The sequence below is a fragment of the Strongylocentrotus purpuratus genome, unplaced genomic scaffold (assembly GCF_000002235.5).
Source record: "Strongylocentrotus purpuratus isolate Spur 01 unplaced genomic scaffold, Spur_5.0 spur5_scaffold_18, whole genome shotgun sequence".
Lineage (NCBI taxonomy): Eukaryota > Metazoa > Echinodermata > Echinoidea > Camarodonta > Strongylocentrotidae > Strongylocentrotus > Strongylocentrotus purpuratus.
Genome location: NW_022145603.1, coordinates 17,838,359 through 17,854,700, shown reverse-complemented (window position 1 = coordinate 17,854,700; position 16,342 = coordinate 17,838,359). Strand labels below are relative to the sequence as shown.

General features: G+C 37.4%; 2 protein-coding genes across 2 annotated transcripts; one reads left to right on the top strand and one right to left on the bottom strand.

The window, feature by feature from the left end:
- Positions 1-6,955: 6,955 nt before the first annotated feature.
- On the bottom strand, positions 6,956-9,192 carry LOC100890294 (testis-expressed protein 52). The gene is made up of 2 exons (XM_003725803.3): positions 8,740-9,192; positions 6,956-8,362 (listed from the first exon to the last, which is right to left on the bottom strand). Exon 2 carries the CDS (start codon positions 8,346-8,348, stop codon positions 7,473-7,475), a length of 876 nt encoding a protein of 291 aa, XP_003725851.1. The 5' UTR covers positions 8,349-8,362; positions 8,740-9,192; the 3' UTR covers positions 6,956-7,472.
- A 482-nt stretch (positions 9,193-9,674) lies between these two features.
- Positions 9,675-14,006, top strand: LOC100890356 (peptidyl-prolyl cis-trans isomerase G). Its single transcript, XM_030989337.1, has 3 exons — positions 9,675-9,853; positions 10,260-12,706; positions 13,022-14,006. Exon 2 carries the CDS (start codon positions 10,291-10,293, stop codon positions 12,652-12,654), a length of 2,364 nt encoding a protein of 787 aa, XP_030845197.1. The 5' UTR covers positions 9,675-9,853; positions 10,260-10,290; the 3' UTR covers positions 12,655-12,706; positions 13,022-14,006.
- Positions 14,007-16,342: the final 2,336 nt, after the last annotated feature.

Sequence of the window (16,342 nt, the reverse complement as noted above, 5' to 3'; positions counted from 1 at the left end):
TTTTTTTTTATTATTACTATAATTCATTATTATCATTATCATTATTACTATTGTTATCATTGATATCATTATGCTTATCACTATTCTTATTTTGTGTAATTGCTTATACATTTCGAAAAGTAGTTATTCGCATCATTGCAAAACCTGATCTCACACACTAGTGGAGGATAATCACACCATGGAGGTGGTTTGATGGGTAGGTCCCTGGAATATGTAGCACAAGGTACCGGGTTCGAATCCCTGTCACGGCTCAAGTGTCATTTGGCTAGACATTAATCTAAATTATTGTGCCACTCTTCACCCAGCTGAGGTAAATGGATACCGTGTAGGAATTCGTTCATTGAATTTCTAGAGCGCCGTAATATCAGTCACGCTTAAACTGGGGGTGATGACCGTGTACATTATTGATAATGAATACTTAACGGTAGCGTTTAGTCAACAGTTTAATCAACAGCATGTATTATGTTGGGATTAGCGGAGTGAGAGAATGAATTGAAAGTATCAAGTGAAATGCATTGCATATGCTTTATGTAGAAGCAGAGTCACCCACGCACACACACACGCGTACACACGCTCGTTGATATTTGATAATTTGATATGAGTGCCATGATTAATTTTGTAAGGGATGTTATTTGGATCTGCAAAAACCGATTTAATAACCAAATCCCAATTCTTTTATTTACACATCACATAAGCAACTTCGGCGCAAGTCGAATTTTGCACTCTCGCAAACAATGCCCCCTGTTCATCCATGCGTGAACACATACCTCACAAAAATGATACCAAATGATTTGGGATAAAACACTTTTTCATATGATGTTTAGTAATTTACTGTTCATAGATGATTTTTAAAATAATTATTAATTATCTAGGTGTAAACTTTTTTTTTATTCACACTGTATAGTCAAATATCATAACGGGTCGTACGAAATCTGGATGCAGTCTCGTAAAATGCGGAGAATGCAGAAGTGTTACTTGAATTACTGGATTACATGTATTTACCTAGGTAAACCGATTAGCGATACTTGTATCAAATTGTTTGTAAATCATATATAAAACATGTGAATACTATATCAGTCTTTTTATAAATAATAGGTTCATAGGTGTTATTAACACAGACGAAGATCTCTTCTTTTGATACACTTTAATATGAGAGCCCAAACAACTGCCTTCAAGAGTTTATTTATAGTTTTGAGTTTAGAATATATATATATATATATATATATATATATATATGTATATCAGAATGTATATCAAAATGTGTATAGAATATATAGTACGTACGTAACATGTAGAGTGCAACATTATGTAAATTGTCATAATTAAGTTTGCTTGATACAGCAGATGAGTTCTCTTGTGGGGGCATGTCTGACGTAGCACCACAAGGCGGAGCTATAAAATGTTAGACTTATAAGATATACAAACATGTATTATTACATAAATGCATTTGAAATATCTATTTATTTATAATGAACAGAAGTAGATTCATAGTCCTCAAATAGTACAGATGATAAGACATGGTATAGTATTTTCGTAATGATAGCACAAGCATTATGTGCTCAGCATTGGTCAAACTTACATTACATTTACAAATATGAATTTAAAATAATTATTTGCATTATATTACAAATCTTTCAAGATAGCTTTCATTCCTACTTTGCTGTTGGTTGCTGTGAGATGAAATTAAAATGTACGTGTTACACCTAAAATTAAAGAGAATCCGTTGTTATGGTTGTGTATTATGTTTTGAAGCCAAATAATACAATGGGGTTGGAAGAAGGTTATCAAAGGGGAACTATTTCAAAACAGCAGTTTGTTATGTATGCTTATGGCTTCATGGCTGTATAATTTAATCGACGAACTTCTAATGTCGCTTTGTAAAGAAATATTGGAAATTCAAAAAACCGAAAATACACACTTAACCCTAAAAAGGCCGCGCTAAAAAATACGGCCAGGGGCATTATGCCCCCCCCCCCCCCTCCTAATATCTCGGCCTAGGAAGGTCCAATTAATGTGAAAATTAGCATGGTGATAGATTGAAGTATATTGAATAAAATAGTAATGTTCATTTTTCTTTTATGTTTAATTATTTATTTGTTATTAATATTTGTATGACAATATGCAATTTTGGGGGAAATATACTTACACTCGCACATTTTGATGGAGAACAAAATGACATAAAGGCCAGATTCTGGACTACCGGCGCGCCTGCATGCAGTCGCCATAGTCTCACATTATTTTGCGTTGTACAGCTGACAAGGGTGTGTTCCTGCAAACTAGCGTTCAATCTCTCTGATGTAACTGGAGCCATCATCCTCTGTGAATTGTACTTACAATTTTTACAAGGTCTTTACTTTTTTTGCAGGTATATGTAAACCATTGACCACTTTAGAAGCTCATAATTGCCAAAATATTCAAAATATTCGCAATACGCCACGCAGACCTTGACATTTGTTTGTTTGTTCTGTTTTCTTTAATCCCGCACTGCACTGCTTATAGCGACATGTACTTGCGCCCTCTATATAGCAAACAATGCCTTATCGGTCCCCCGGCCATGAAAAAGACAAAATGATCCCCTTTTTCTTATGTTAACTGAGAGCTGATTGGATGAGAGTGAGACAACCACCTGTCGGTGACCTTGCAGGGAGGTCTAATACCTCCTGGCCAAACCAGCGAAGAGGGGCTTTAATAGTAATAATAATAGTATACAAAATATTGACTACTTTGAGTGGCATATGGTTGGTAAACACCATTGCCGAGGGTGATCTCGAAACTGCTTTTTATCTAGTGCCTTTTTTCTCGTGTGAAATAAGTGGTCTAGCGCCACCTATTGTAGAAAACATTATAACGGGTCTCTACCCTGAAATTAGCCCCCCCCCCCCCTCCCTCTCTCTTTATGTCTCTCTCTCTCTCTCTCTCCCTGTATCCCTCTATCTCTCTCTCTCTCTCTCTTCCTCTCTGTCTCCCCGTCTCTCTTATCTTTTATGCTTTGCCTATTCTCAGAATCTGCTTCATTTGTATACACTCTTTTTCTTACCAGAGAGCTGTGAAAAAAACTCCCAGCTCCCTATTTTACCCCCATATGACAACTTGCATTTGTAAAATTACAAAGTAAATACATCGTAGACAAGAAATATTTGAATTATTGAAATGATTGTATTTATTGCGTGATTCTCCCGATAATGAATCAGGTACAATGCTTAAATGTTTATGGTCGCAATAAAATATTGATTACACAAAATTGTATGTGATAAATGTTATAGTAATTATTATCATCATCATTGTCATAATCATTATTATTATCATCACCTTAATCATCATCATTGTTATTTTTATTATATACATAATTTATTTAAATGTTATTATCATCATTATTATTATCTTTTTTTGGTATTTATTCTTTAAATAATCCTCGTTCACAAGCATCTTGTCATAAAAAGCTTTAGAACCAAGGATTGGATCATTTCTACTCACACAATATACCAGAATATGCAATAATAATTTGTTCTTTTGTTTCTCGATATAATTCAAAACCATTATAAAGAACAATCAAACCCATTGTCAGCAAAATTTCAGGTAGCTAATTAATACCCACATAAGCATGATCATGTATGATTCAACTTGGCAGTATAAAGTACAGTGGAAACTCATTATACAGACTCTGACTCTGATATCAACAAGGTAAAACAAGTTAATTGATATAACGAGGTTATTTTTAGGCATAGTCCCAAACTCCCACTGTCCCTATTATGACGTGTTTTTACCGTGTATAAATTATTGCCAGAGTGGTATTGTTTCTCTTAAAATAGCCATATAGTTCTCAACAGAATGTATATCCGAATACAAACTTCCCATAGCAAAATAAGGTAATTCTACAGATTGAAATTTGGAAGTATTGGTATTAAAATTGGGAATTTGAATAAAAGAGAAAATAGCAATTTAATTGACAATAAAAGTGAAAATTGCAATTTGACCAATGACAATGATATTGAAATTGAGGGTCAAATTGAAATTGAAATTAAAACTGATATTGGAATCAAAATTTGGAAGAAAACTCTAAGCCATCTGACTGACCTGAAATTCATACCCTGTACTAGTCTTGTGTACTATTGTTAAAAATATGTCAATGCTAAAAATATTACATTTTACAGAAAACTTGATTTATGGTCTTGAATTGCCCTGTTAACAAAAAATTATCTAAAAGTTATTTGGCATTTGGGAGAAGATGAAGATGTGGTACCGGTACTCAAGAAAATAAGATTTGAGCTAGCTCACTATTTATTAGTCATCTTTAGCTGAATTCAACTTTTTGTTAGCATGAGAGAAATTTTGATGAAAACGAAATGTCAAATATGCAAAATATGTAGTATGCACAGAAAATCAAGCTAACTGTCTGTGTGCTTATTATTGTCAGTAAGAACAGTAGAGGTGTTGTGGACGAGTGGACATGCCGCCGGACTGTGGATCACAAGGTCCGCGGATCAAGTCCCACCGCAGCACTAATGTCCTTTGGCAAGACATTGATCTACATTTGCCACTCCTCCACCCAGATGGTGAATGGGTACCCGGTAGGATCTGAAAGCTTAGATTAGCAAGTGTGTGCTTGTAAAAGTGACGGCTGGCTGGAATGCTTCCAAGGAAGAGGAGAATGGGCATACATTGTGTGCGGGTAAGCCTGAATTCGGGGAAATGATATATATATATATATCTGATAGGCGCTATATAATAACAAGATATTATTATTATTGTGCTTGTATAAATATACCCTAATCAAGTACCTCAAACCCTGGACCTAGCACTAAAAAACCCTTAGCTGAAACCACATAGTGCTACTCAATGTCCATGTGTATAATTATTGCCTCATAAATCGCTTATCAATAATATTAATTAATGTGTCTGTGTGTGTGCAAAAGTCCCTCAGACAGCGAACCCATGGTGCCACCAGAAAACACTCAAACTTGCCTATTCATATCACAAGGATGAGGGAAATTTAAATCAACATGAGGATTCCTTACACAAGACCTGTCTGTCATGAGAGTGCTTTCTACCAACACCTTTTATTGAATAAATGCCAGAATGGTGTCAAGTTCCCCACGAAAACGACTACTATGAGCCTTTAAAGGTATAGATCAGTTCTGCGATTGCATTGTGAAAGAAACGTTGTGGAATCGATCAGAAAAGGTTGATCATCTAGCATATATTGAAGTGTACTGCAAGGATCTGGAATCATCAAAATGATAAGAAATTTGGCCCAGTCTTGATAAAGTTACAAGCACTGTTAACAGAAAGATGTATGTATGGCACACGCCACTACGCAATATCTATCCAGGCCGGATATATAGATATTATAATTTACCAAATATATCAATTGGTGGGTGGTTTCCCGACAAAATGTGTATCATCATGTATTAGACAAAACATATTCTTTTACATGATTTCCAAAACTGGTCTATACCTTTAACATAATGTAAAACCAAAGTCCACCATTTAGCTTTGAAGCAATAAAGATCAGAGCCACAGATCAACCCATTGACAACTAAATTATATACTTTCTATAGACTGCAAAAATGAACCAAACGATTCCCATTTACAATGGGTTTCACCGCTAAAAGAATCATATAAAGACACACGTAAACATCTTACATCGGCAAATAAATTCTCATAAAGCATATATTATTTGACGGAATAATCACACACTGATTTGGGCAGATAATGTTTGGAAGTCTTCCATTTTGGCAGTCCATCATGACACATCGATTCAATGGATTGGTGTGAACAGTAGACACTTTGTTTAAACACAATGGCCCGTATTCTGAAGTCGTGTCTAACTTAGCCACGTCTAAAGTTAAACAACTGTTTAGTTAGACACGACTTAGACAGGACTTAGACGCGAGGTCGTGTCTAAGTCCTGTCTAACTAAATTTCTTATTCTGAAGTCGTGTCTAAGTCTCGTCTAACTAAACAGATGTTTAAGTCCTGTCTAAGTGCTGTTTAACTAAACAACTGTTTAAGTTCTGCGCAAGTCGTGTTTAACTCTTAGTCACGACTTCTGCGCATGCCCAGTAGGCGTTAATTATGACGAAAGACCCAATGGGCATGCGTGCGCGCACCGGATAAATAAATTAACGCGCACAGCTAGCTGTGCGCGTGCTGGTACCATGGTGATGTGATCGTGACGTAATGACTAGACTGCATGTACTTTGTGTACGTACGTACGTAGTTCACGTACTGTACACTGAGATTGACAAACACACTACTTATCAGTGCCTCAGTGCTCGGAAGAACCAGAAAAGAAACTTCTCCAACAGAATGGTTAGTTTATTATAGATTATGGAATTTCCAAGATGTCACCAGTAGATAAGAATAGTTAATATTATCGAGAAAAAAAATTAGGCTACACGAGAAAAAATCCTGCAAAACGTATTTGAAATTTTAGAGAATGCACGTACCATCGTTCTCCCCCGCAAGTTCGGGGTTAGCAAGTAGAGTGTACCGTCGACGTTGAAAAGCAGCAGAATCGCGCCCTTAAACAGGACTTAAACAACCCCTCGCAGTTGTCTAAAGTTAAACAGGACTTAGACAGGACTTCGTGTTTAACTTTATTTAAACACGACTTCAGAATACCAAAAAAGTTAGACACGACTTCGTGTCTTAAGTTAGACGGGACTTAGACAGGACTTGGACAACTGTTTAGTTAAACAGGAGTTAGACACGACTTCAGAATACGGGCCCATCAGTCAAATACATATTGTCTGTTTGGAGCCAGAAGGGCGTTAATTCTATGTTAAAGTATAGTATTTAACATCTTTCTGGCTCCAAACAGATTTCTGTTCACACTTCACAGCCATTAGTGTGTTAACTCTGCGTTAAAGTATACAAGTTAATGACCTTCTGGCTCCAAACATATATCCGTTGAGAGCCAAAATTTACATTCGGTTAAAGCCCTTTTCAATTCTCGGCTGATGATATTCTCATTTGAAATATATTTCAAATCCGTTGAGAGCCAAAATTTACATTCGGTTAAAGCCCTTTTCAATTCTCGGCTGATGATATTCTCATTTGAAATATATTTCAAATCCGTTGAGAGCCAAAATTTACATTCGGTTAAAGCCCTTTTCAATTCTCGGCTGATGATATTCTCATTTGAAATATATTTCAAATCCGTTGAGAGCCAAAATTTACATTCGGTTAAAGCCCTTTTCAATTCTCGGCTGATGATATTCTCATTTGAAATATATTTCAAATCCGTTGAGAGCCAAAATTTACATTCGGTTAAAGCCCTTTTCGCTCTCGACTGATGATATTCTCATTTGAAATATATTTCAAATCCGTTGAGAGCCAAAATTTACATTCGGTTAAAGCCCTTTTCGCTCTCGACTGATGAAATTCTCATTTGAAATATATTTCAAATCCGTTGAGAGCCAAAATTTACATTCGGTTAAAGCCCTTTTCGCTCTCGACTGATGATATTCTCATTTGAAATATATTTCGAGAGGAGCAGTATTCTTCTGCTCCTTTCTCTGCTTTAATAAAGCTTTCTTCTCAGCCGTATCTTTTATCACCTTCTCATACTCGGGATGATTGTCTTTGAACGATATCTTCCAGAGTCTGTTAGGACTAGTCATGTGAGTTCCAAGCTTACTGCGTTGGCTCTCTCGATCAATTTCATTCATCTCTCGGAACTTGGTCGTAACCGTGGAGTGCGGCTCTCCGTTGAATCGTCGCTCATGTCGAACGAACCCTTCGGGCGGGGCGATGTTCCCGTCCATGTCCATGGGCGGTACCCGCATCTGGCTGCGGAGCTTGAGCCGCTGGAAGTCCTCTAGCTCCCTCATGGAGTGGGCAATGGCCAGGTGGCGTTTCTTTGTGTCACGGATGACCGGCACTTCGCTGAGGAACTTGGTAAAGGTGTGATCACCCATCTCGGAGTGCGACGGAATAGCTACGGGGTATATAGCCGCAATTGTTTCTTTGACCCGCCTACCGGGCGTGGCTATCTTGTACCCCTCCCCATGACTGAAGTTCCTCCATACATTACTGTTATACTGGGCATCCCAGCTTGGTGGAAACGGTGGGGCGCGCCTGCCGCTCTCCACCCACATCCGGAACGCATCCGATGGCTCCGGCTTGCACGACTCCTGGACGCTGGTCCTAAGTTTATGCTTGATTTCAATATTCGATAAAGACCGAGGCGGCCGTTTCGCGCATCTCGCTTGGATCGGTCTCAGTTTGAAAGAGGTCTGGTGTGCTGATTTATCATCATAGATGTATTCCCGTTCTTGGAGTAAGAGTTCAGGTGAGTTGTCAAAATAGTTGTACAAAGGTAATGTAGACACTTCACTTGCCATCTTTTAAGGTGGACCTGTCAGGAAAGAATAAAAATGTTGAGTATGAATTACTGCATGGTAGGCGAACTTTTCATTCTAGAACGGATCAATTAACTACTGAAAAATATATACTGTCAAGTTTATTTATAAAACAATTTTCTACACATTCTATTCTCATTATCAAAGTACTATTAGCTAGCTTTTCAGTTTGTTATATTTTTCATCAGCACAGATTACAGAATTTAAAATGCAGTTTAACAGTTTTAGTTAGCATAATCTAGACTATATCTGATAAGTATTAGAATAAACATTGACTTACTTAGTTTAGATTATTAATGTATTATTACTAGTACTGCCCTTTTGACTTTTCACATTAGCACAGAAATTATGATACAATATATTGACCACTCACCTGCTATTTATTAAGTAAAATGTTTTTGGATTGTTCTCTCACCAAGATCAAGGTCAACACATCAAACTGCAGAATTACTTCTCATAATGATTGTTGGACTTGAACATGCATGCAGGACTGCAATCACCAACCTGAGCTGAGCTCAGGCAGTCGGATCGGCGTCCCTCGGCCTCGACACTAGTAATCAATGCAATGCAATGTTGTGTTGAACTCGTCAAAACCTTGGCGAATTGCTTGGCTGGGGAACAATAACCTCTGTATGTCACAGTTATACAGTCACACCTCCTCAGTCTGACTACAACAAAATGTGGTATTTCACAACGTCTTCGTGATACATGTATTTCCTTTTATCTAAAAAAAAAAAAAATCAGACGAATTTGTTATTGATAGCCTGTTAAAATGATCACACGGATGTTCTATATCTATGCACCTGTTGACAGCGTCTATACACTTCTGGTAAGACGAGTCGATGCGTTGCAGGGATGATACAAAGTATTATTATCTACTAAAGGATTGATATTTTGTTATTTATTTTAAAAAACACATCTTAACATTTACATTCATTTAAATAATATTTATAATTTTGTAAATTTAATTTTGAAATATCTAAAAATATTATTTTGTTTATTGATTTTGTTGATAAAACAACTTTTTAGGTCTGTAACCCCTACAAACTAATAGAACAGTCTCACAGGTTTCTTAGCAACATCTGGGGCTGTTCGATTAAGAGGATTTTCTCCTCTTTGAAACGTGTGATTTCATTATTGTCTTGTTCATATCATTCAAGAAATATCTATACAGTTGCCAAATTCATATTGATATAATATATTTTGAAATCTTCTTGCATATTTTTAACTTGTTTATTGGATATAGATGCAACAATATGTGAGTTTGTTGTAATATTTACAAGTTCAAAGCAGGGAGTGTAAGAAGTAAATGTAACAGCCAATTAATCTTTCACGATCGTGCATATTATTAGCCCTGTGTAATTGACTCAAGTCACATCTTAAAATGACATTCTTCTCATATTTGTCTACATTTTAAACTGTCAGATGAATGTACGTGTAATTATGGACCGAGTTAGATACTTTACAAGTCTAGGTGTTTTCTATTGGTGAGTATTATCGCAAAATGTAAGATTGACCATGGCCATGGGAAAATGAAAGTTTCCCAGCGTGTAGTCCCATCCGTTTTAACCGGTGTTAGAGGAATCACAAACACGGTCACAGCTATATTTTATGAAAATTATTGCTGACAATTATCGCTACCCTATCATTGTCAGAATTGCATGTAACAATGTTTACCATAGGTTGGTTCAGTTTTACAGCTAAGTATGACGAATGCCGACTGGATCAAATGAATTCAATAAACTGAACAGAATTCACTGAGCTTAAAACTCCGCTAGGGCTAGGCCTATCCTTCTGTGTAGATTAGATAGATACATTTTGTATTTGTTCTATGAGTTTTACGGATACAAATATAATTTATATTCTATTACTTCTCTGTTTTCTCTTTTTCAGAGCACTGATCAATGACTCTGCATTCTGCAAGATGTCGGACTTCAAGGCCAAGTACCAAGCACTGCAAATCCTGCAGCGCCTGGCATCTGGTGAGAAACTTCCTGGCAAGGAAAGAAGTCCAAGCCTGTCGCCACGGAAACCGGGCATCAGGAATTCAGATGATATCCTGAAGGAAAAATACAACGAGCTTGCGGAGCTGGTGGCTCTCCAGCACCTAGAGAAGCAAGCTGTGTCGGCCCTGCAGAAGATGTACGTTAGTCCGCCAAAAGGGGAAAGGAGATCTAGGACAACGAGGAGGAGGAGAAAGGATGGAGAGACGAAGAGAAAGGATGGAGAGACGAAGAGAAAGGATGGAGAGACGAGGAGAAGGAGGAAGGAGGATGGTGAGAGAGAAGAATCAAAGAAGCAGAGGCCGATTTCTGCTTCATCCTCCTCGTCTAACTCGTCGCATTCTTCGTCTGCATCATTTGCCTCAAGGACATCTTCTATGTCGAATTCATCAAGGTCATCCTCAATGACAAGTTCATCAAGGTCATCCACTATGACAAATTCATCAAGGGCATCATCCAGGTCCTCAAGGTCATCTACTTCATCAAACTCCTCAAGGACATCCTCAATGTCAAATTCATCAAAGTCATCCACACGGTCAAAGTCATCGTCCACCCCGAAGCCTGTCGAGAGGCACTTTGTCACTATCGTAGAGGAGGAGGAGGAAGAGGAGGTTATCGATCAGGATGCCATCAAAGAAAGACAGATTGTCCAATTTGATGAAGAGCTTGCTCAAGAGAACGAGGAGGAAGCAAAGCAGAAGAAAGATGCGTCTAAACGAATAAGGAAAGTTTCCTTTGTCCTGGAAACGCAGGAAAAGAGTAGCGATGATGAGGGTGGTATGGAGGAACAGATTGAGGACATCCTTGATGGAGATGAGAGATTTGTCCCCGGAGAGGAGAGCTCGCCTTCTTCTTCTAGGCAGCAAGGAAACGATGGAGAACATGATAATGCTGGAGATCACACGCCACGCTACATTGAGATTGAGAACAGTTTACTGAGAGAAATTCTTAGTCCAAGGTCGCCTCGTCGTGGATATAAGTTCTCGCAAAGGTCAGAGGAAAGGTCACCGACTAGGGATAGATCAAAATCACCAAAGCGGAGGCAACAGAGTCCGTCCCCAAAGAAGGCATGGGAAGTACCTCTTCCACCGAGACCTGTTAAAGACATTAATCCATGTGATCATAAGCTGAGTAACACAGATAATCCTGAGATCAAAAAATGGTTGCGTCACAAGAATGCTCTGATTCGACGGGAGAGGAAGGCAGAGCTGAAGGAAGAGAGGGAGGAGCGAAGAGCCGCTGAGGCTGTCAGTCAGAAAAGAGACGATAGACTTGCAGAGTCTGGAGAATTCTATGATAGTTGGGTGAAGCAGAAGAAAAAGGACCTCAGGAGGCAACGTAGGATTGAACGTATTCTGGCAAAAGAGGAGAAGAGGAGACTGGAAGAAGAGAATGCCAAAAGAGAGGAGCTGTTCCAAGAGAAGCTCCGCATGTCTGTTGCTTCCTTCGGTGAGAGGGTCCCAACGCCAAGAAAAGAGAAAATTCAGAGGACGAAGTCTGGGAAATCCAATAGTGGAGAAAACAGTTCGAAATCCAAACGAAAGACAGAAAAGGAGAAAAATAAGGTGTCAGATGCTCCGGGAAAACAAACTTATCCGTCTTCAAATCCATTCAAGGGAGTGACGTATGATGAATGGATGAGGCAAAAGATGAAAGAGGATGAGATGAATCAAAAGAAAGAAAGACGGAAGAAAAAGATGGATCCTGACTTGGAGGATATCATCCCTAATGTTGCTAAAGAGAGGATCGAAAGAGCTAAGGTTGGGAAGGGAAAGAGGGTCAACACTGGTTTGAGGAAGGAGAAGGATGAAAGACCAGAATGCGATCGCCCTTCATCTGAAAAGACGGACGCCCCAAAGCCTTACAGATGGTCCAATGATGAAACAAGCGCCTCTTCTGAGAAACAAAATGCCAAAGGCAGTGATGTCCATGGCAGAGGGGGACTTCAGAGACCAACGACTGCCAGAAATCACATCCGAAATGCACCCCGGCGCCAGAGGGCACCCCCTTCCAGTTCTGACAAGGCCCGGGGCCCTGCTGCGCCTTCCTTCGCCCGACCCGAGCCGCAGGGAAGCGAGAGTAACGATGATCATTCCGAACACGGTGCAAATATACAGAAGGGTAGGCCGACAACACAGAGGAACACAGATGGTAAGAACAATAAGGGCAGGACTCAAAATGGGGAGGGGCGGGTCTGGGAAAAGGCTCTAGTGGAAAAAAGCCACTCACATACTGTCCCTGCTCCTGAAGATTTATCAGTCTTTTTAACAGAATTTGATGGATAGGTTCAAATTTTATGTTAGAGCCAAAGCGATGTTAATCAAGGACTTACATATCCTTGGGGGTGTTTCACAAAGATCCTAAGTTGAACTTATCTCTAAGTTGGACTTAAAATTTATGGGAAGCCATTAGCATCCTTGAAAACATTTTGTAATTTTTTTTTTAGAAGGCATAAAAAATGTTGATTCAAATCATTCATATTTTCTATTATCATGGGAGATTTCATGTTCTTGATGTGGAATTGATGAAAAGTCTAAAATACTCCAATTTTTGCTTTTGAATATATTTCATTTTAAGGCTCCAATGGCTGTCCATACTTTTTAAGTCCAACTTAGGGTTAAGTTCTACTTAGGATCTTTGTGAAACACTCCCCTTGAGCAATAAAAAAATTGTTATGTCACTTCTACAATTGTGGAATATAAAATCACTTATGCAAATTGGTAATTTTGAGGTTGCAATGTGTAATTTTGGTCTTGCATGTGTAGTGAAAGTGAGGCACAGAAGAAGTAGGCACAACTTTCCAGATGATGGTATGAACATTTGAGTCGAGGTTAAGAGAAAAAATGATATTTTGGTTCTTCCACAAAATTGCCCATTTCATTTACCCGAATGGCACCATATTACGCAAAGAAAGTGACAATCAGAAAAGGTAGGAAGAATTTTTATCAATGTTTTTTTGAAATACTGTATGCTTGCAGAACTGAAATTCAGTAAATACTTCAAATTAGTTTAAAATCATAATCTTTATTTTGGGGGTGGGGAGGGGTGCCTAAAGAGCTGGACAGGGGGGAAATGACACTTTGAAGCAGATGGGGTGCAAGGTGAAGGGCATAATTTGACACATATTTAACACTCATAAGAATTGCTTGGGAATGAAATTGTAGAAATGTACGAGGAGAATTTCACCTTGAAGTTGATAAAATGCAGTGATTGCACGTCCATATGACTTTGTGCAAAAATATGGACATCACTATACACCGTATGCTGTAGATTGGGTAATAAAAGCTATTTGAAATATTAGATGTTTGGCCAGTGATCAAGTAGTTATTGTAGATGAACAAAAAAGGTTATGTAGTACATCTTGTTGAAAATATGATAGTACATGTCAAATAGAGTATTATATTTCTGTGAAGTAGTGTTGTGAAAAACATTATTACAAGTCATGTACACCTGTACATGTGAATCTATTTATTTGTAATTTAGATCCTCTTCAGCATGCGTCTGGTATTGGGTATATCAGCAATTCTTTGACGGGTAGCCCATGTATAACATGTCTTGTATCCGTTCAATTTATCCAAATTGCAGAAAGGAATCTCTTGATATGATCATTAACTAAGTAATGGTATAGATACAATGTGCCAAAGAGAACCAATAGTTTATGGTGAGCAACAATAATTTTTGTTGACAGTTGAGAAACGACTTTGAATACAATTATGCGATATGGGCCATATTTCATGGAATCGTTCTTCAACAAATAGGAAAAAACAGTATACTTTCAGTACACATATACTGTTTTTTTACACATTTAGATATTTTTTTGTTGGAAATGATATATTTTGAGTACATGTTTATGCTATAGAACAAAATGAACTGAAATTATATTGTATATTAGGCTGATGCAATGGAAATGTTTAACCTTTATTAAATACCAAAGGAGAATTAAAGTTTTCTTTTTTAGTGGCTTGAGTAGTGGAAGCCAAGGAAGCGCCTATGACTGTTTACATTACACATTAGAGATGATGTATACATTCTGAAATGAAATGTTTGTAAAAGGGTAGAACTAGATGTACTAGCCAAAGAAGTATTTGAACTTTATAATGCCTCCGTTATACCCATCATTATTCAGGCGATGTGCAGACTGAAATGTTATACATGGAGGGCTCAAGAAAGAAAATGAAATGATTGAAAACGTAATTTGTTATAATCTGATATAGTTTAACACACAGGATATTGAAATTTTTATACCTTTGCTCTTTAATAATTAATACACTTAGGTACTATACCCTTATGGCCCTGAACAGAGGGTGTGTACATGTATGTATTTTTAAAGTGTTTTGCAGAATCGTACATTGTTACATCCAGGCAGCTTCAATATATATTGCAAATCTGTATTTTTATCTACATAAAGGATATATGCAGCCATTGAACAAATAGTGCTCTCATACAGGTATTTTGTCATGCAATAGGGAGCAATTGAATTTGTGTTCTAACTAACAAAATGTTAAAAGTTTTTGTAAAAAGTTGTATATTTTCGTGCAATCTGAAATGTAGCCATACTGTACATGTAGCTTGAAGCAAATAGTTTGTCATTTAGATACGTTCATAAATTAAATTTATCTTTGAAAAATTTATTGTATTTTTATAGTACATGTAATACATAGAATTCATATCTTGATAATTGTATAGTTGATGAGGGACCCCTGAAATATGCAGAGCAAAATAATTTGTCACGATTGGTAAGCTTAAAGATATGTTTTCTTTGATATCTGTTTCTCTATCCCAATATGCCCAGGGGGTGTCTCACAATATGCCCAGGGGGTGTCTCACAAAGATCCTAAGTTGAACTTATCTCTAAGTTGGTCTTAATGATTATGGAAAGCTGTTAGCATCTTTGAAATATTTTGTGAAAGTTATTTTAAAATGCATAAAATATAATGATTCAAATCATTCATATTTTTTTATTATCAAGGAGATTTCATGTTCTTGATGCAGAATTTTTAAAAGTCTAAAATACTTCAATTTTGCTTTTGAATATATTTTATTTTTAGGTTACAAATGGCTCTCCATAATGTTTAAGTCCAACTCAGAGTTAAGTTCAACTTAAATTCTTTGTGAAACACCCCCCCCCCCCTGTTCATGCAGGAGCCTAATTTTGTTTTACAAAGGGCCCTCACATGTTCAAAGCTGTTATAAATTCAGTGCATAAGGTTGTGTTATATGTAATTTATATGCTTCTTTTGAAATTTGATTTATCTGTCTATCATGTGCCAAGTCTTTCTAATGATTTTGATATTCTTAATTAGACAGCTCTATGTGCACGAGATTTGCTACCTTGAATAGACTGCCTTTCATGTAGTAAAACTCAGTTTTTTTGTGTTTTAAAGAAATAATTATATACGGGCCCGGTCTTAAAGAGTTGCGATTGATTGGTGTTGGTATCAACTTAAAAGCAATCACAATGTGAAATCAATCACGACTGTGTAATATAAGCAATGGGAGATTGAAATTAATGAATGATTTGGACCAATCGCAACTCTTTATTGCACTGGGCCCTAGAGTATAGTTGATAGGGTTTGATCGTGAATTATGTGAATTTAGCTAATTAAATATGAAGTTTAATGGCTAGTACAACACCTTTTGCTGTCTGTTATTTCCTAACTGCTAGTTTTGATTTGTAACTTTCAATTTGGTTGATTTCTTTTGACTTCCTTGGAGAAGATGTGTCAATGATACAACATACAGAGAAGATGATGATGGGAGCGAGGATGATGAGGGTGATGATGATGAAGATGATAATGGTGATGATGATGGTGATGATGATGGTGATGGTGATGGTGATGATGAAACTGGTGGTGGTATTGATGGTATTGATGATGATGGCAATGATAATGGTGGTGGTTACGGTGACGATGATGGTGGTGTTGGTGGTGATAATGATGATGGTGTTGGTGGTGATGATGATGATGGTATTGG

Excerpts from the sequence above, each read along its gene's own strand:
- LOC100890356 (XM_030989337.1), top strand. The coding sequence starts at position 10,291 with ATGTCGGACTTCAAGGCCAAGTACCAAGCACTGCAAATCCTGCAGCGC.
- LOC100890294 (XM_003725803.3), bottom strand. The coding sequence starts at position 8,348 with ATGGCAAGTGAAGTGTCTACATTACCTTTGTACAACTATTTTGACAAC.